This window comes from Myripristis murdjan, chromosome 8 (genome assembly GCF_902150065.1).
Source record: "Myripristis murdjan chromosome 8, fMyrMur1.1, whole genome shotgun sequence".
NCBI classification, from domain to species: domain Eukaryota; kingdom Metazoa; phylum Chordata; class Actinopteri; order Holocentriformes; family Holocentridae; genus Myripristis; species Myripristis murdjan.
Genome location: NC_043987.1, coordinates 15,673,854 through 15,695,380, shown reverse-complemented (window position 1 = coordinate 15,695,380; position 21,527 = coordinate 15,673,854). Strand labels below are relative to the sequence as shown.

The 21,527-nt window shown below is 41.5% G+C and overlaps 1 protein-coding gene across 1 annotated transcript; it reads left to right on the top strand.

Annotated features, from left to right (window-relative positions):
• Positions 1-5,774: 5,774 nt before the first annotated feature.
• cacng1b (calcium channel, voltage-dependent, gamma subunit 1b) lies at positions 5,775-20,872 on the top strand. Its single transcript, XM_030058639.1, has 4 exons — positions 5,775-6,015; positions 17,681-17,755; positions 20,102-20,239; positions 20,640-20,872. Exons 1-4 carry the CDS (start codon positions 5,775-5,777, stop codon positions 20,870-20,872), a joined length of 687 nt encoding a protein of 228 aa, XP_029914499.1.
• The last annotated feature ends 655 nt before the right edge of the window (positions 20,873-21,527 follow it).

The following is a 21,527-nucleotide window of genomic DNA, read 5'->3' as shown; positions in this document are numbered from 1 at the left end:
CCTTGTCCATCACTGCTCTCACTTTTAGTTCTCTCAGGAAATGTTGTGCTGTGGCAGGTTTAACCATTTTGAGGTCCTTTCATTGCTTTGTGGTGGTGCTGCCAAATTGGACCGGTGACAAGGATAGACCTGGTGAAAACGATTTGGAAAAATACTGTTACTGTATTTAAGAAAATACTCCTGTTTGCTTGTTTTTACTCTGTTTGCTCGTGTTTGCTTGAGCCTGCTCCAAGAGCCAGCTGGGGAGGGATTTTCATCACTTTTAGGGCTACTCAGCCGACTCTGTGTTGCCACGCAAGCTCAATCAATCACAGAATAGTATTTGATTGTATTCAATGTGGGTGATATTTCATTATAGAGACTCCAGGAGAGCTTATGTAAAAGAAAGCCATCAATATAAACTATTATGAGTGGAGGTAGAAACCTATCCAAATCTGTTTGGTTTTAATGTTCAATGTTGTAAAAGTACAGTAAAAAAAATAAATAATAACAATAACAATAATAATAATAAACATAATCATAAAACATTTGCAAAAACATGTACAGAAGATTCACAGTATCATTTTACTGAACAATATCTCCTATAATGGTGTGGCTGATGGAGTAATGCCGCCTTGATACAATCTGGCATTGGTTGTGTAATTCAATTTACCGTTTCATATTCAGGTGAAACCGCATTGATTTTGCTGTAAGCGCTCAAAAAAAAAAAAAAGAAAAGAAAAAGAAAAGAAAAAAAAGAAAATGAAACTACTGTATATTCTGTTTTGTAAGGTGAAGTACAGTAACTACTGTAGGGGAAGAACCTATATTTTCTATTGCATGTGTATGCGGCAGGTGTGATCTATGTGCGTATATTGATTTTTGATATGGCTTACTATTGTCTAGAGGCGCCTTGTGAAATAAATACGTTCTCTTTCTTCAAGAAAATAGCTAAGCATTTGAGTGTAGCGGAGTTCAGACAAACTGCAGTTAGGGGTGTTAACTGGATGAGTTGCACAATAAAAATCACTGGGAAAGAAACTAAGGCACTCGTCTTACTCTATAAAAAATAAATAAATAGAACCTTTTTTTTTCCAAGCTGCGTTTCAAAAGAAAAGCCTTCAGAGAGTGAAGATAAGACATGCCACAGGTTTTGGTGCGCTATCGTTAGAAAGGTGTTTTATTTTTGATGTAGGATAGTAGAGTGCCTTAGTTTTCTCTTATTATGATATTTCCTCTTTTTATTGTTCCACTCAAATAAATATTTATATGTCATCTGAGTTTACTTTAATTGTTGCTCTCACTGTCGCTTTTTAGTTCCCTCCAAAAACAAACACATAATGTTGTTAATGCAAATAAACTAAATCAGGGTTATGTTGTGGTGCCTTACTGTTGATTTCTTCTAAAACAAAGAGGTGTCTGATTCATCTTATTCACATTTTAAAGGCATTCTCTTTCTGTAGATGATATGAAGGCATGACTCGAGTGGGTTCACTTCACAAAGTCATTTCTTTCACAGAGTTGCTTTACATACCTGCCTGTTTAGTCAGACGCAAGTGATGTTGGAGATGCATCAGAGGCGTACTGCATAGATGACATGTATACAGTAAGACCAAATGACTATTAACCCAACCATTAAACTCCATGGAATCGTCTTTATCTTTTTTCCTTTCAGCAACTTTTTTTGCGTCACACTATTGGCTTCCAAGGCTTAACACTCGTGAGGCTGCTCGAGTGCCTTTTCGATTCTGCCGCACACGATTGAATACTGTCACCTCAGAGTGAGCTATGAACCACTTCAGCGCCAGAGTCTCTGCATTATTTGGCAAAGAGATTAATCATTCAGCACTGCACTGACGGCAGCGCTCTTCGATCAAAATGTTAAAAAGCGTCACTGTCACCCAACAACAGGCCTTAACCAGATGGTGCTGTTTTTCCCTCAACAGTCGGCCGGCTGATGTCAAGTCCATCTGAATCAAGACAGATGTTGAAAGAGCAGTGATCCTTCAATCCACAGTTTTGGTCAATCAATCAGTGAGCCCTTCGCTCCTCAGTCTGTGACTGTGAATAATATAAAGATAGATCAAAGAATAGGTAATTGGCAAAGGAATAAATCCAGTCAGTTAAGAGGACGTGGGGTTAAGTTCATCCCTAAAGAGGAGGTTTTCAATCATGAGGAAGAGCCTTTTTGTCAAAGGTCAGAGAGTCTTAATTCACCAGGCAACAGGAGGGGGTTCTCTCATTAATGACTTTCTCTTTTTCAATTGGCTCTGCCCTCTTCTCTGCTGCACTTCATTGAATGCTGCTACGATCCTGCTGGGAGACACAGAAACCTGTCAACTCATTTGCAGTGATTGTTTAGATGATTTACATCATTCTCAAAATGTTGCAAAGTTAAAAAAAAACAGCACTAAGAATAGTCATATTATATGGATGAGATGCAGAGCACTCTCTAAATTAAGTGTATTGCTCTACCAGCGGGGCAGTTATAGACAGGCAAAGGCACGCTGAGATATGATAAGAAAACATTACCCTTGTATTGTCACATGCATGTAACTGTGCTCATATGGTTTCATTTTGCCAGAAGAGGAATCAAAGATGTTCATCTAACTGGGGATATTATCCTTCGATATTAATATCTGATGTTGCAGCACAATAGCTACACCAGCCTTTATAAAAATCCATCTAATCTCATTTTTCTTCAATCTGTGGTCATTAGCTGACAATTCACTGTCTCCCAGAACATAATCACTGCTTCATGTAGATCGATAGCAAAAAGCTTTTGCAATAACAGGCCACATGAGCCAGGACAGAGCCACGAAGGCTAAGGTGTATGCTAGCTGATCCCACCGTGTTGTAGTGGAATATTAACATGACCCTCATAAAAATGGCTTTGGGGCATGGGTAATCTAATTTAGCTTGAGTAATGTTGCCTGTCATTAGCAAATGAATACAGTCGGGTCCCTCTGAAGGCTCTGCAATCTATTCTGCTACGGGTAAAATTAGCCGCCAATTAAGGTTGTTTTTCATACTGGAACAAAAATTCTACCGGAGAAGATGGCAGCAGTAATTGAAGTTAATCATTGCCGAGTTTAGCCATGTCAATCCTGATTTCGGTAGAATTGCTTTTGTACGTCGCTGTCATTACTCTACTGCCGCGACGCTGAAAGCTTGTCAGTGATGTTGTCAGTGACACTGGTGACAATCCAGTGAGTGCCACTCACAGGTTAGTCAGAGGCTCTTCCTTGCCAGATGCTATCATCTGTTCATGCCATTTCTCATCCCTGGCAGGTTGACAGAGGTTCCCTCATATGACACAGTCGATCATAATTGGCGTCGACGGCCCCGATGTGTCACCATGGTCTTCCACGCTGTCGGCTGTTGCCTGGAGACTCTGCAGCTGGAAGGTGTTTGGTTTCTCTACAGCCACCGAGGGACTGTGAGCAAATGGAGCATATGTCAGAGGGTCACCCAGTGAGACAGGCTGTGCCAAAAAAGACTATTATTACACACTTTAAAGACAAGCGGGGGCTCTCACAGCCTCAGCGAGAGACTTGTCCTCAGAGAGAAAAGGCAGTTTCGCCATAAATGTGTCCAGGTGGAGCGTGATAATGAACACAAGCATCTCTCACCTCCCATCAGTCCCCATTGTGGGTTTTATTTATTTTTTTATTTTCATGAAGCCAGTGAGGTGAGATTCCCTTTTATGACAAAATCCTCTGGTTCAGTGAGCTACTGATGGCGTTTAAGAAAAGCACTTTGTGTCAAATTGGATTCACTCTCTGAAAAGTGTGAGACATCGCACTCGCTGAGGTGCTTTCAGACTGCATGGTGTCCAACACAGGACACCCAAACACCTACACACCTTAATACACATACCTTCCACAGGCAGACACAACATACAACCAGCTCGAGGAACCACACCATTTTCACCTTGCCCTTGCTCTAAATGTCTCGCCATTTTGTGTGTTAAAACCCCGGAGTCGTGTGAGTGTTGTCAGGGCTGAAAATGGGCCAGAGTCCTGTCTAAAGTGGGGCACAGTTTATAAAAAGCATGTCCATTTACTCAAGGATTTCATAGGGAGAAGGTTGATTGTGCCTCTGAGATGTATCAGCTTTTCACAGTTTTTCCCTCCTCAAACTATGTGATGATATGACGTTTGACAAAAAGGAGACTTTTCTCTCATCATATTCCTGGAAATACAGAAGCAAAGCAGCAACCAAACATGTGACAGATAGTGAGTTATCATGAATGCTTTATGCTCCACATGGAATGAATGTAGGCTTACAGGTAAGAGCATGTTCAAAATCCAACTCATTAACTCTTTGATTGTCCTTTAAATTTCCTCCTAAGTAGCTGCAAAGTTAGGAAAAATGAAATCCATATCACATGAAAATGTCTCATAAATACTCTGGTTGCAACACTTCACTGAAGCTAAATCACACCCATACTGAGTGAAATATTCAAACCCAACATGCCCTCATCTTATTGCTGCAGAATAGCTGTCTTGAGCACCATTTTATGCAGTTTTGTCTGTCATTCGTCGGGACATTATTAGTATCTGGTAGAAATTTGGGAATTTCTACTAGAATTTAAAATAAAGTTGTGTTGATTTGAACAAAGCTGAGTTGCGCAGCTTGTGTTTAGAATGTAAAACCCATTGATGGGACAGGCAGGGTTGAGGAGGGCTAATCTCATTTTAATAGAGGGCTGTACAAAGATCAGGAAACTCAGCATAATCACTTCGCCCAACTGAGCATATTTAAACTGTTGAATAAACATAAACTTTTTAGAGGTCCTGTGTTCAAGCCCTTTTCCCTCTTTCCAAATCTGGATCAGGTGCTGCCATCAGGTGGGACCCTTGTCTCAGATCTTGACTGCTGATTGGCTGAGTAAGTAGATCAGCTCATTCAGACACCAACTAATAAAGGAAATCTCCCCCCCAGGAGTCCCTTGGCACACGGCGCCTGAGACGACTGAGCTGGAAACAGATTGGACTGAAAAAGAGTATCAGGGAGATATGAGAGAGAATGTTCTAGATAGAGTATGATAGATTGATTCCTGTGTGATACGTGGGCATGTGTGCATGTGTGCATGCAATATTGATGTGCCTTGTCAAAATGTGGCAGGAGTTTTCATTAGATTATCTTTTTTCTCATGTTGTGCAGTTAACAGTGCACAACCAAAATACTCAAAACTGATTGACATCCTTGTCTAAAAACTTTAAATCATCTGTTTGTGACCCACCAAGGTCCCCTGACTATTGTAAACTTCAGAATTGTTAAGGAATAGTGTTATGGGTAATAGCTTCCCGTTACATCCTCATGTCACAGCTGAATGGCCCCAGCTCACCAAAGGCAACTAGGGAGGGAGAGGAAGAGAGGAGAGAGGTAGAAACTAGGGCACTGTTATCTGGCCCCTTTTTTTACCAAGCACCAGGCTCAAGGCAGGGATAGAGGAAGAAAGAGCTGTGGACGGGAGCACAGGAGAGAAGCGAGGACGTTAACGAGGCTGTGGAGAAGACAAGTGGGGACGTGCGGGAGCCAGCATCCTGCATCAAGAAGCCAGAACCTCTAGAAGACACACAGAAACACAAGCAACGCAGCCTCGACTCTCTTACGCACGCGCTTGGAAACTCTCGAAGATCACGCGCACTCTCTTCTAGGCACAGCACACATACACACTCACATTTCACATCGCTCACAAAGACACACACGTGCACAAACACACACACACATAGACAAACACACACCTCCCTCCCATCCCTAATTTTACACACACGCCAAGTGGCAACATGTTTGAAGAGCAGGCCACAAAGGTCAAGATTACGTCTCTGGTGATTTTGGTGGGCATGTCGTCCATGCTGGCGGCGGTGGTGACTGACCACTGGGCCGTGCTGAGCCCCCGGGTGGAGAAGCTCAACACGACTTGCCAGGCTGCCCACTTTGGCCTCTGGAGGCTCTGCAAGAAGAGCATCTTCATCGTGGAGGAGGACCCGCAGGGCAAAGGCTGCGGCCCCATCAGCTTACCTGGAGGTACGCCGCTTATTCACCTGCTCTATCTTGTTAGTGGCGAAGGGAAACCAGCTGTGTGATGCTGTGTGTGTGTGTGTGTGTGTGTGTGTGTGTGTGTGTGTTTGTGTTAGGGCAAGGCCTTTTTGATGGATGCCATGGTGACAAACAAGTCTTCCCAGTTTGGTTTAGTGGTGTTAACGAATTGAATTTGTTCTTAACGTTGATTCCCCTGTTAGCGCTTCTGATTTGAAACATCACCTGGATGTCTATGTAGACTGAGGAGTGTTTTTGTAGTTTTAAAAAGATAGTGAAAAAAAAAACAACTTTTGATGGTTGAAACTGGATTGAGAAACTTAAAGAAGTCTTAGCTGCTGGTCCACCGTGTGTAGCCGTGCAAATGTACCGGTCAAGAAAGAAAAAGAGTTGAACAAACGAAAAAATCCTGCACTCAAAAGCACACCATAGTGGCAACATAATCCTTCTTTGTTGTGCTGTCTCCCTTTATTATCTTTCATTTGCTTTCTTCTTTCTCAATTTGCATTAAGCCACTTTAAAAACAGCATCTCAATTTGGATGTCTGAATGTTTCAGCACAATGCCCCTCAGTTTTCATTAATCCTTGCACTTTTACCACAAATAAATACTGAAAAGTGGGTGGGAAAAGTGGGCAAAGTGGGTTCAATTTTTTTTTTCAATAAAAGCTTGAATATGAAGCCAGCATTCTTTGCCTTAAAATCAGGGAAAAATACAAAATTCTTTGGGGATTGCTTACATGGGAGGAGAGGGAGTAAAAGGGGCTGAGAGTGTGTGTCACTGTCAAAATGTAGCCAACGGATAACAGGTGGCAAAGTCAGAGTAAGTGGTGTGAGCAGACTTGGTCAGCTGTGCGATAATCTCCCACACTCCCAATCCAATTCCTCCTCTGCCCTCTCTATAGCCTTCTCCTTCTGTGTGTGTGTGTGTGTGTGTGTGTGTGTGTGTGTATGTCTCCTCGCTCCTTTCACAAGCACAGACACATGGGCAAGCGTGCATGGTGTCTGTCATGCATGTATGCGTGCATCCACACATACACACACAGACAATCACATGGCAGTGTGTTTGGTGTGAGGCCAGGATGTGTGACAGTTCTATGCCCTGCTCTTCTCTTCCCTTGAACCATCATTATCTTCCACAGCGGAGGTCTTTGAACAGACTGCCAATTAAGCACCCTCAAACAAATGAAGTCAAGTGCATAATGGAAGGGTGCTGCTGCAATAGTGCCCAGCACACATGAGGAAAACATGAAGCTGTTCAGTCTGGGCTGACATCCTCTTTGTAAAATCTGGAAAAAAAATCCTTTGCTCTCCTTAGCTCTTCTTTCTCTTATTTGTAAACATCACACTTCTTTCTTACATGATCACTCCAGGGTCACAGTGAGAGTTTTGAATTAATTGTCGGCACACTGTTCTCCTTGACTGACTTCTACTCCATGTAAAAATGAAAAAAGTGGAAATTAACCTTTACATCTCTTAATTGCCCTGACTCACAGCATTGCAGTGGATTGGAAGTCTGCCTTCATTAAGCAAGATGCTGCACTATGAATAGTTTATTGAGGAGATTCACTCAATTAAACTGTTTGACCGATGAATCCATATACTTTGCACAATGTTGACAAGCACCTGTGTATGCACTGATTAGTGGCCAGACTCACTCAGCTACAAGCTCCCTTCAATTGGAGCCATTGCTGGAGTAAACAGTATCTACCTGGCTTCTGGCTGTGTGTGTGCGTGCCTTGCAGCCGAACAGAGAGATTTCTATCTGACTCCGTCATTGACTTAGCCTCCGGCTCCAGTTCCTCACGATCAGCACAGGTCTTAATGAAGTGTGGCTTCCAGCTGCACCTCATGAGTTAGGGTGCGACCAGGAGGCTAAGGAGGGATGAAGGGGTATAAGGATAGGTGTGGAGTGGGCAGGTGGTGGATGCTTCTGTTGAGAAGAAAACGGGGAGTATTTTTATGGGTTCCCAAGCTGGAGGGAGGCCTTCACTGAGGAAAGGTGATACTGTTACTAAGTCAGACACATAAGACAGGTTCAGCTAGTGCCTCATCTTGTCAAAGGGCCCTGGGTTTTTAGCAGCACCTCTGCATGGTGAGGTGGAGAGTCATACAGAGGAAGAACACAGAGAGAGGGGGAGGTAAGAGAGAGGGAGAGGGATGTGGGAGATGCCTGGTGTAAAAGTGTGCAAACCACAGGGGTAACCAGAATCTATGTACTTTTTGATTGTATGAACTTTTTCCCAGCTGACTGTTCAATTACCTTTGTGATGTCAGTGTAGCTGCCCATGTGACATCTCCAATACAGTGAATGAGCCAGCTCTGACCTCCATTAGCCAGACATAGGACTCAGCAGTGCTGTATCAGGGTGTCTGCTTCTCACCTCCTCAACTTGACCTGGAGTGGTAGGGACTGATTGGTGCTAGAGAAAGGTCATTTAATTGGCTCGGTGACAAAAGGGGCAAGGCACAGAAGAGTCTTCCATTAGAGGAAATCTGCAGAGAAAACCTCCAGACACAACAACAACATGACAAGTCTCCTGACGAGCTCATTAAAGTATTAAAAAGTTTGTTGCCACTATTTGTTTCTAGCAACCAATAACAATAACAATAATAACAACAACAATAATAATAACAATAACAACTAATATTAAATAATAAAACAATTAATACAAATAATGGGAACCAAAACTAGTAGTAATTAAAAAAAAATGATAGTATTTCAAATAGTTACAACAAACAAAAATAATCACTATAGGTCTATAGCATTAACATGTAAAATTACATGTTAATGAATTCATCACATGTATTTAAATTACATCAAGTATGACTTAAATATGTATAAAATATATATCTATATAATATGTATATATTGATGTTGCTGTAATTATTTTTAATTGCTGCTGCTGCTCCTGCTACATTAGAAAGGCTCACAAAGACTCCGTGGCATGTTGTGATGATGTCATAAACAGCACATTTGTTATGGAATCTTTACAGTTCCAGGTTGATATCACTGAGACAGTAGTCATGTCACTTCACTGCTGGCTTCTAAACGAGCAGCAACTAAAAACTGGATCAAATACAAAGAATTTGCTACAAGAATGTTTCAATTTTCCAACACCCAAAGAGAAAATTACTGAGGTCGGTGGCTTTTCACAGAATCTCAGAAGCTCAACTCCATCTAACAGTGCAGAATTTGCAACACATTTGTGGAGTCTTAAGGAAACTGAGCAATGCGTGATTAGATTCATTATCATGTAGTTTGATTAATTATGTGACCTTCTGTTATCATGCTATAACTCCTGCTGCTGGGTTGCTTACAGTTGCCTGAAATAATCAGGCACTACTGGTATTCTAATGACCTTATTATTTTAATACTCATAAAGTGACTTATTCCTGTGGGAAGTGTCCTTACAGGCTACCTAATCCTCACAATGTTATCCTAATTCAGGCAATTCAGTGCAATTCATTATATTCATGTATAGTAGTGCTAAAAGCTTAATCACTCACTCTAGTTATTCAAAATTTTCCTAATCTAAAAAACGGTTTTAAACATTCTGCGGAATGATTTGGCCTTTTGTCTTCACAGAGAAAGAGTTTTAGCTCAGTTACACTCTTCTCTGGCCATTTATTACAATTTCATCAAAGATAACCCATTTCACTGAGAAAACGCTGTTCAGTTAGGCTACGTGTTAACACACAGTGGATGTGAAAGATGAGTTTTTTGGTCTATTCATATTAAAGTGATGGTTCAGAATTATATAGTGGTATTTGTTGGTCTGCATGAGTGTAATATATGTACCAATTTCAGTTCATTAACTCCTTCACTGCCATGAGAGCAGGAGCTTCATTGGGAGTAAACCAGAAAAAAGCACAATTTCGAGCACTGTCACAAGGCTGGAAAATTGTTTTGAAAAATGCACAAAATGCATTTGGTTTCACCTTGAGCACTCTTTTGATGTCTCAAAATGATGGTCACTTCCACTTCTTCATTCATAACTATTACTTTAAATATTTAAATATTTAAATATTGTGTTAACTGTGAATACCACTGATATAGTTGTTGTTTTACTTTCATTGATTAAGTGTTGCAGTTAATCACTAGACTGAGCAGATTTGAGCATTACAACATGTGACAGATGGTAGCATTGTGAAGTCGTCATTACAATACTGGGGTTATCAGCCAACTAGTTGTTGAAACATACCTTTATTGCTGACTTCCATTGAGTTATAATTAAAACTGGACACTGGCAATCTGTAACCAGAATGATTCCTCTTTACAACCTGCGTAGGGTGAGCTATCCAGGTAGGCCTGACCTTGCAGTATCACATAGACTTTACATAATGAGAGACAATTGCAGCACATTTGTTGAGTGTTAAGGAAATTGGAGTGATAATGTGCACTCTACCATGCTAAACAACCTACCTCTGCCAAAAGTTAAAGCATTGCGAGCTGAATTTAGATTCAATTAAAAAAATGTTATCTAAAGCACTTAGCAGCAGAGCTAGCTTATTTGTATCATTTATTTACATTGAGTTTGTTGCAAATCAGCCTTGTTCTGTTGGTCAGTGTTAACACAATTTAGTAGAAATAGCATACTGTATTAATGATATGGAATTTCTATTGTTATTTTTGACTTATTCAGTGGGATACCAACAACAAAAATGATGGCAGAGAAACAGTTACTGATATGCAACACAGGTAGACTCAGGCTTATAGCAGTGTCAGACTTTAGATGCTATATAAAGTCTTTGCCAGAGTGCACCCTTTATTTCAAGTTCTTTCCTCGCTGGTTGGTTCTAACCTCTGGAATTACAACTCACCTTCTCCCATCTGTTTGGACGAGGAAAATACAGCTTATGAGCCGAGGCTCACTCCAGAGGACCTTGAATATATGGAGTACACTGCATGCCACATTGCTCCGTAGAATCCACAGACTGGCACACACCTTCTGAAGCTGCGTCCACACTCTGAGATTGACCTGCCGCGTCATCTCAACAGCGCCTCCATGAGCCACGATGATGTAGAAGATGACTGCATCTTCACTCCTGGGTACACCTGGCTTTGGGCCAGGCTGTACCAGAAGGATTCTGTGGTACAAGCAGACCACACCTTTGCAGAACATGGCAGTGAGTATGAGAACACTGAGGTGGCAAATCAAGACCCAACTAACAACTGGTCAGACGAGGTAGCCGGCAGTGCACTAGAGCAGGAAGCGTCAGATGAAGCTGCACGCTTGGCACCTCTAAAATGTCATGACCAAAGATGCTACCCGCCACTGGAGGACTGCAGGGCCATGTACTGTGCTGTCATGGCTGCATATAACTTTGAGCCTGAGGTCAGATCAGACAAGACACACAGCTTCACTAACAAGGGTCCCATGAGGCACCGAGGTGACAGTGTTGCAGAGATGATCGAGGTTGTGACTCAGATGAAGAAGCCTGAGAAACTTGAGTCGGGCATCATTCAGCAGCCTGCTAGGACAACACAAACCACCCAAGGCCAAACACTGCTGGGATGTTAGCGTGGGAGCCGAGAGAGCAAAGGTCCAAGAGAGGCATGATAGCTCTTTGTCTGCAACAATCTGAGACACCTCCAGCTGCCAGAAAACCAAGAGCTGGGTAACAAGGCTTCGGCCTTCATTTCAAGGCATCTACTGAGGAATGCCTCAGTTGATAATGATGTCCATGGCCACTGGCCACTAGGATAAAAAATTGCAATAATATTTCGGTGGATTTTAGAGACAGCTATATTTAGGATGGCACTCCTTATGCCCCCACAAATTAATATTAAATACACCTTTCAACAGAATATTAAGTAGAGGAATACTCGTATATATTCCGTGTGTGTGTACCGTGCACAGGACACCACTTGTGACCATGCTGGTATTAAGCATGATGTCACTTTGAACATGTAAAAATTAAATAATTTCAGAGAATTATTAGTTTGTTTGTTTGTTTTAGAAAATTAGTTGTTGTTTTGTTTTGTTTTGTTTTGTTTTGTTTTGTTTTGTTTTGTTTTGTTTTGTTTTGTTTTGTTTTGTTTTGTTTTGTCCCCTCTGCTGCTGGAGGTGTTTGTGCCAAGGCTCAACTCCGTCTGATCATATTTCAGAGAGGAGGAATCCATGTTATTTTATTATTTTGTCCACAGAGGTAATGCAGAGAGCAATGCCATAATTGGAAAATCCTATATTTAAATATTCGCCCAGCACCATGGCTTAGGATCAGGGTAGCCATGAGAGGCTCAATAGAGTGACATACAGTGGTCCCTCGTCAATCGCGGGAGTTACGTTAAAAAAATAACCCGCAATAGGTGAAATACGCGAAGTAGTCAGCTTTATTTTTTACAGTTATTATAGATGTTTTAAGGCTGTAAAACCCCTCACTACACACTTTATACACTTTTCTCAGACAGGCATTAACATTTTCTCACTTTTCTGTCTTGTTTAAACACTCTCAAAGTTCAAACCTTTGTAGAAAAATAAGTCCAGAAAAAAAAAAAAGCATGCAAAATTGCACAAAAAAAAATCCGCGAAACTGCAAGGCCGCAAAAGGTGAACGGCGTTATACCGAGGGACAACTGTACACAGTCCTGTTAACAAACTAGTCAGCTGATCGGTGGCACTTGTGAAATAAAAAGCTGAAAAAAAGAAATGGTTATTTATTCAAAAACACAGATGGGCAAACATCAAGAAAACACACACAAGTCAATTGGTGCAACCACCACAGAGTAAGTGGGAGTTGCTGCACGCTCTCAGACTTCAGCCTTAATGCAAAAATACCAGCTTAAAAAAGCCTTTTCACAAACAACAGGCATGAACACGGACTCTCATTGACATGTTGTACACACAGGGGGGTCTTGGAAGCAACAGGAAGTCTAGTATAGCACATGATGGGTTTTTAGCTAATAAAGTGGCCGCCAAGTATAGGCAGCGATGGAGTGGCTCACTGGCTGAGATAACAACACCACTGTTACTTTATCAGCTTCTCAACATAATGTCTATGTTGTGGGATGGAAGTACATATAGAGCGCAAATGCAAACCACCCAGGTATAGAAAAGGCTCCCGGAGTGAATTGGCAGCTCACAACAACAGATTACGCTCTTGATGTATACCCATGGCAAGCAGTGGTGATTGGACTTAATAACACGCTTTTGCATTTTCCCAAATAGAGGGGGAGTTGATCGTCGAGAGGCGCGTACACAAGCACTTTTTCATACCGGCGCAATTACACTGCTTTTGTGAAGAGGTTGCGTAACAACAGCAGCAAGGCAGCGAACCCAAATGACTTTTGAAATTACCTTCCCACAAATGACGCATGACAGCTTGAGTGCTGTAAAAATCAAACAAACCCTTTATGAATCACATCATGCTGTTCGGCTGGGAAATAAAGATAATAAATGGTACTGGTGTGCTTATGTGTATGTGTGTGTGTGCGTGTTTGTGTGTGTGTGTGTGTGTGTGTGTGTGTGTGTGTGTGTGTGTGCCTCAACATATATGTGCAATGAAGCAAGGGAGGAGAAGTTTATTACGAGAGACGAAGTTCCAGAGTTTCGGAGTTGTTGAACATCCTGCGCTTCTGCGGGTTATTGGAGAACTGCAGTGTGAAGAGATCAGCCCACTAACAATTACACAGCTAACTCATCCTCCAGCCACCTCTGCTTTTGTGTGTCCTCCAGCCTCCAACAATATCGGGGACACAATGGCTGGCTGGTGCCCCCAATTCTTTCACTCTCTCTCTGCCACTTATGTAATGATGTCACCTTGAGCCATCCTTTTTCACTTTCTAGACACCTGGTCATTTTCCTGTCTGGTTCCTGCTCATTATGACTGTGGGGGTGAGTGGGGTTCATCTAGCATTCAGCAAACAAGTTAAAGGTCCATAGGAATTAATTGTTACTCGCTGCATAAATAGAGGCTATATAAAAACACATTACCCATGGAGAGTTGAATCGAGGGCAAGTGGACTTGTTTGTGGCCTCTTGAAACCTTTTCATTTCTCATCAAAGAAGCTTCTTCAGTTCTGACTGACTCAGTCCCGGGTATTGAACCTGTGTGGGACGTTATCCAGGTCATTTATATCATTGGCTCATTGCTTTCCTCCCTGTCGTTCGTGTGGGTTGGAGTCACCTTACATCAGGTGAGAACAATGGTCCTTTGGGTCACAAGAGGCCAAGAGGGAATGATTCAATTTCCTGGGAAGGGATGACAGAGAGATTTGATGTTGGAAATGATGGTGTCTGTTGCGGTGGTGATAATGACAGCCACACTGATGTTGGTCAAACTTACTACTTTTTTAATTTTGTGGAAAAAAAAGTCAATATAAAGACAGACACACACACACACACACACACACACACACACACACACATATAGATATATGCAGACAAACAGGATCATGAGGGCTGTGAGGGCTCTCCAGCACTGTTGTGTCCCAGTTATGAATGCTCCAGATGGAATAGCCATTCAAATACCACCGCCACCCTATTCACATTGACCCAGAATTAGTCGGTCATTCTGTACGGCCATAAAAAGAACAGACACACATACACACCATCAAACATTTCCCTCCAACACCCCTGCGAAAAACAGAAGCTATCCAGACTTTAAATATGGTCCATCTGTCACTCATCATTGCAGGAAAAACAAGAAACACTGACATGGTGTAAACAGTCACTTAAAAGTCAATTTATTTTGATGGCAGTGCCATCTATCCTCCAAAATTTCAAGGATGAGTGAAAGCGAGAGGAAAGAGGAGGAGGTAGAGGGGAACCAAATGTGAAGGGGAGAGAAAACCATTGGCATATTAAACTGAAAGAAGGATGAAAGGGAACGTGGAGGTGGCAGAGAGAGAGGCAGGAAGACCTAAAAAATGCATAACGACAGGTGGGGAGGGGAGGATGGCGAGGCACAGTTTGAGTGAGATCGTGGAAGGGGAGGGGAAAGGAGAAGCTGAATATCAAAGAGAGGAGGCAGCAAAGAGGGAACACACTTTAATGGAGGGAGGCAAAACTGAAGTGACAGGCGATACCTCTGCATAATCACCCTCCTCCTTGGAACTAAGTATCCCCATTAGCTTGCCTGCAAGGTCAATGATATGCACCCAAATATTTCCCTCTTTGCTGCATGTTACATCAATCAGTGGTGTAACATCTAGATTTGAGATTCAAGTCTGAATTTTTTTTTTTTTTTTTTTTTTTTTTTTTGGCATTACAATGAAGAAAGAGGGCATGGAGGTGAGCAAGAACGCTATGTTCTCATTGTGGAGGTATGGGGTAGATGGCATAATGGATGTTCTATGTTTTGAGTGGGGAAAATGACAGGAAACTCCAGCAGCAACTGCACAAGGTGCCACCTCCATATTGGACCTGGCAGCACAATTTGAGCTTTTTCCATTTTCGATCCTCTGCATCACTGTGAAGACAAATCAGATGTTGACAAAAGGAAGCAAAAAAGATTTTGCCATATATATTGGTGCACTGGCTCTTCTTGTCTTCTAACCAAGATGAAGTAGTGAAGAAACAAGATGTTTCGTCTTCTAACTCCTCTTTATTGACATCTGGGAATGATGTAATGCCAAATTTTGGTTTGCCTGAACTAGTAAAGCTTTTTGCCTCGGCTTCAGTGGGAATAATATTTGATATTCTCTGCAACATATATCCTATTAGACATTATGAAACTAAATACTTAAAAAGAGCAGTCAAAATTTTATATAACAGATTTTTATTCAAATGCAGCCTACATTAAATGGTTAAACCTATCACAGCAGCATCAAAACCAGACCAGCCTTCTTCTCAATCCATCACCCAAGCATTTGATAGCTTATACAGATAGATAAATAAAAACTTAATCTCCTAAAGCTTCCTTTGGGCACATTATAATGTCTTGTCTTTGTGTGGTGAGCAGATAATGTCTTCATGGAGACAGGAGTAATTCTTAAAGCTGGACCCAAACACATATTAGTTTTGTCCCAGAAGACCTAATGAGAGTAGGCTAATGAAACTAATATATCTACAACTTCAATCTGCACTGTAACCCCGCCTCCATCTCTCCTTGTCTCTAGCCTTTCAGTCCCCTGATACACACTCACAGACACGCGCGCGCATACACATGCACACACATACATGCTTTCGATATGCCTTTACATGGGTAAATAGATAAGACTAGCCAAGACCAGCAGCAGCCTGTTGCTAGGTTACCTCTTTAGTGATTCTTTCTCATCATGGGTAACAAACAGCTCCTCTGTTGCCTGGTACACGCACACACACGCACGCACACACACACACACACACACACACACACACACACACACACACACACACACACACACACACAAACAAACATTGTCCATCTCTGTGTGGACAGAGTGAAGACTTGTCTGCTTTATGGGTTTAATCTCAGAAAGAAAGGATGCTGGGTGGGGGGAAGAGGGGATGGTGATTTGGACATCACTTCACCCTGCCTATCTACCCTCAGAGACAGCAAATAGACAGATGAATGTACAGAAGAGGAACGCACCATAGAAATGTTTTATGTGGCTGAAGATTAGTTATGGGATTCTTATACACGGCGAACACAAGCACATTTGTGTGGCTAGCACTGGAACCGATTTGCTGGGAGATGAGGGCGGCCGACGTGATGGGTAGCAAAAGATTTGAGCTTAGGACACATTTTTATTTTGGGATGACAGCAAGTGACAGGGCACTGCTGTGATTCGGGGGTGGTGTTTAACATCCCTGTGATCAAATAGCCAAGAAGGAGCTGCAACAGTCTCAAATGCATGTTGGCTCTTCACCAATGGAGAAATAGCTTTGTGGAGAGATATTTCTCTTTCATTGCATGAACATAACAAAATGAGGTAAAAACAGCAAAAAAATTTATAATTCATTAACTTGTGTAGTAAGATCAGCAAATCAGAGGACTGAAGTTTGAGCCCTAAGTCAGTACGCATCAGAAATGAGCTTAAGTCGCACACCTAATGATCTTAATGATAATAATCTTTACATGTATATTTTACTAAACCAAATTAACTCAAAGGTGACACCTTCCTTAATGTACTGAGTAACTTTAATGATGGGACCTGGAAATCCATTCAAAATGCACTCTAAAGATGTTTTAAAAATGTATGGTTGAGAATGAAGAAACACGAAGAAGCTGGCTTTGGAAGCTGTTTTAGAGATATGAGGTTTATAGAGACATAACCAATTAGGTGTTTAACTGTGATACTGTATTATGAATGGTTAGCCTGCACACTGACAAACGAGGACATCTTTCCAAAGTGATGATTAGTAACAAGGCTGATATAATGTTGGTGGTGGTGGTATGTCTTCCAGTCAGCATGGTGTATTTAATCAGTGTGAAACACCAAGCATGCTGTACATGATTCCATTAGAGCAGGCCATGTTTTACGCTGGTTTTAACAGAATTGCTTCCACAGCTGTATGTGCAGTGTGTCTAATTAACACTGCGAATGCCGCCTGGTAGGCTTTCTAACAGTGTCTTTCGAGGGATTTGAGGTCTTCTCTCATTGGTAGTGCAGAAACATGTAGAGTGGGGGTGGGGTGGGGTCTACCAAAGCCACCTGCACTCTGTACTTCAATCGATGTTTTCATCTTCTCTCTCTGTCTCTCTGTCGTCCTCCTGTCTTGCTCTGCAGCAAAAAACTGTTCCTACTTCAAACACTTCACGTCAGGGGAAGAAGCTGAACTTTTTGAAGTCAAGACCCAAAAAGGTGGGTGCCCCCTCTTTCTTTCTCCTCCTGGGTGGGGCTCAGCCAGAGGACGTGCAGTCGACCTACATGTTGGGAGAGATCTAAGACAGTTTGCTTTTGAGAAAATAAAGGCTTTAAATGTCTTATCTGTGGTGAGAAGACATGATGTCAAAAAAACAAATTAGTGCAAAATAAGGAACAAAGTATAAATGGAGGCAAATGACAGTTCCTCCTTCATGCATGCAAAATGTTACATATACAGATAAGGGTATGTATATTGCATGTGCCTACCCCACACAGACCCACAGACGCACACACACACACACACACACACACACACACACACACAGTACAACGATTTAGCTCAGCTCATATCAGAAAGAAACCAACAACATTATCCTCTGTTCTCCATTTTCTCCATTATGGCTAGATGCCTATTTTCTAAGGGATGAGATTTCAGGGAGAGGCTCGTCCATTCTTCCGATATCTGCTGGCTGTTTCCTTCAGCTACAGAGGGCTCACACCAGAGATGTACGCATAGTTACAGACTTTGTTGAAACAGACATAGACGAAACTGCACACTTACACAGACAGAGACGCTTCAACCCTCCATTACAAATGTACGCCGCTTTGTTCAGACTATATTTTCAATTCTAATGGAAATACCAAGGTTTCCAAAGATACCACATGTTTTGTGCTAAATAACAGGGTAATGTTCACAAAATGCTGCACCAGACATCAGGTTTTTTTTTTTTTTTTCTATTTTATGTCATGGTGCAGCAATAAAACAATGGCGTGTTGAGGTTTGAATATTTTGCTCAGTATAAATGTGATGTAGCCTCAATGAATCATGGCAACCAGCAAATACAGATTATGTATGTGCTATTGTCGTACAACATGGGGGGTAAAACTAACGTTTTATTGGGATATTTAATGGAAAGAGGTAAAAGCAAAACAGGTTTTGGTGAAGAGCTGTACTGACAGCTTTAAGTTTCACATTACATATACAAAGTACATACAACAAACACAAACGGACCTCATACAATGTTACTGTATTTCGTCAAATAAGAGCCGTCTGTCCAATACGTGCAGAGGATATGGTTGACACGAACAAATAAAGGCCAGGCTCAATATACAGGCTGGGAATAAAACACAGCTGGATTTTCTCTTGCTAACTGTTTTCGTCACCAAAGTCAAGCGGCCTCTAGTTTTCAGCCATAAAAACCTCTAAAAATTCCTTTTGAAAATTGAAAACTCACCACATAGTTCTGTAAGTCTTGCACTCTTCCTGCACATCCAACTTGCTGTATCTCTTGCTACTGGCTGCTGCTACTGGCTGACTGCAAAGCATAGTTGTTACATCATCTAATGATGCTTTCACTTACACTCCTGAAACTTGGATATCAAACACTTTGAAAAGCAAGTACCCAAATGGACAAGACGAGACAAGGAGGCTTTGTACTAAAATATGAGCAAAAGTGCTTATCAAACCTAGGGAAGTAGAAAGAAATGCCACTCTCTAATAAAAGCCTTCCTCAAATAAAGGCCTGGTACCCTCTGCAGGTGAGGTCAATAAATGCCATGGCCGCTATTTGAAGAAATATGGTAAGTGCAAGACAAGCTATACACAGAGGGCTATACAACATTTCAGTATTTTATAACTAGCAGGGTGGTTTAAGTTAGGGTTGCAGCAGTAGAATAAATATAGTGACTGACTGACATTGGTGTCAATGTTAAAATACAAGCAGATAAAGGAAATGAATTATCAGCATTGTAGAACATACACTGAAATGTGGCTGAAATGTGGTACAGTGTGTGCAAGAACTAAAATACACAGACGCACACACGCACTGCATTTGGTTATGCCATGGTTGGGGTGCTAATAAGGGATAGAATGCTCCGAGGATCATTTCTATCACAGTTGGAGTGTTGGAGAGGAGGGCGGAGATTATCTTTGTTTCACAATGAGGCAGGAGGAGAGAGAAATGTTTTAATCACCTTGTTATAAGCCTCCAGCATCTTATCTGTCATGCAGATGGCGTTGTTGCCAGTTTGGATACAAGACTGTTGTTTTTTAAGCGAGGCTGATTTAAAGGCTAATTATCAGTGTCATAACTTGCCGGAGTATAATATTGAAACAATTACTGTGTAAACGATACTGCAACCTCTCCTTCTGTTCCTGCCCACTCTTTTTATTGCCGTCACGCGCACTATTGCTGTCTCTCCATCCCGCTTTACTTATCTCTCTTGCTGTCTTTCTCCTCTCCCACTCTTTCTCGCTTTTCCTCCTTCTCATACTGTCTCCTTCTTGCTGCCTCTGTCTTTATCACCCTTCCTCTTTTCTCCGTCTGTCCTCTCTCCTTTCAGAGTACAACATCTCAGCAGCAGCCATCGCAATCTTCAGCCTCTTCTTCATGATCCTGGGAACCCTCTGTGTCATCTTCTCCTTTGGAAAGGGGCGGGACTACCTGCTCCGGCCTGCTGGAATGTTCTTTGCATTTGCAGGTCAGAAATTTGTTGAATCACCTTCACAAATCAGGCCCTTTCTTACTTTTACTTTACTTTATTAATAAAGTTGCTTCCTTAGTGGCATTTTTTTTTTTTTTTTTAGAGTTGACCAGTGTTGACTGGACACTTATTTCTGCACTCATGAAGTTAATGTGGTTACAGGGTTGGCTGCTCAAAGTGTTAGAATAGCACTGATGGTGTGTGGGCTCAATATAAAGATTAGCAGATTTTTACACTCTATGTAGATGTAGATTTTTCTATGTAGATGTTAAAGTGCAAATATTTTTGGTAAAATGGCAATGACAAGAAAAATACCATAACACAAAAGCATCAGGAGGCTTGTTTTATTGCTCATTTTGCACCCATTACAAACAATGCTTTCTATATTTGGCTACAGGCCTGTGCATCATCATTTCTGTTGAGGTAATGCGCCAGTCTGTCAAGCGTATGATTGACAGTGATGAAACCATCTGGATCGAATACTACTACTCCTGGTCCTTCACCTGTGCGTGTGCCTCCTTCACCCTGCTCCTCCTCAGTGGAGTCGCCCTGCTCCTGATCTCCATGCCTCACATGCCACGCAATCCCTGGGAGACCTGCATGGATGCTGAGCCAGACACCATAGACTAGCTGCTGGTGACAAAACTCAACAGTCCTCAAGAAAGCAGGTCAAAATCAGAAAAGACTTCTCTAGGCTTGACAAGAAGAGACCAGGGCCAAGTAATGTTTGCCGTCTTAGGTGCCAGATTATATTAAAGTATACTTTTTATTGATAACTCAGCTGATATCATCCAGATTGGCCCACTGCAGTAAATCCTACCACATCTGGCACTCTAAGCAGGCTACAATTATTTTTGATTATGGTTTCACCCAGACTTCAGGCAATGACAAAAAACAATGACAAAAAGCAGGCAAGACTGGATCAAACCTTAAAGGAATACTTCCACCAACAGCAATCTATTTTGAAGTGAAAAAGTGAAAAATCAGGCCAATAAATTCTTTTTCAGTGTATTTTATATTGAAGGAGTTACATATCTGTCTACTGCAGTGAACACCATGCATCAACAGTATAAAAAAAAACGATTCAGTGGAACGTAATATAGGTAAAAAAAAAAAAAAAAAAAAAAAAAACTACACAACTACACAAAACTACTAAGACTACTAAAACTACTATACTACTAAACTACTACTTAAACTACTAAGAGCAAATGGTATGAATAGACATCAGAACATTAAAAAAAACAACAGTGAAGAGGACATTTGAAAAACATCAATTGGTCGCTTT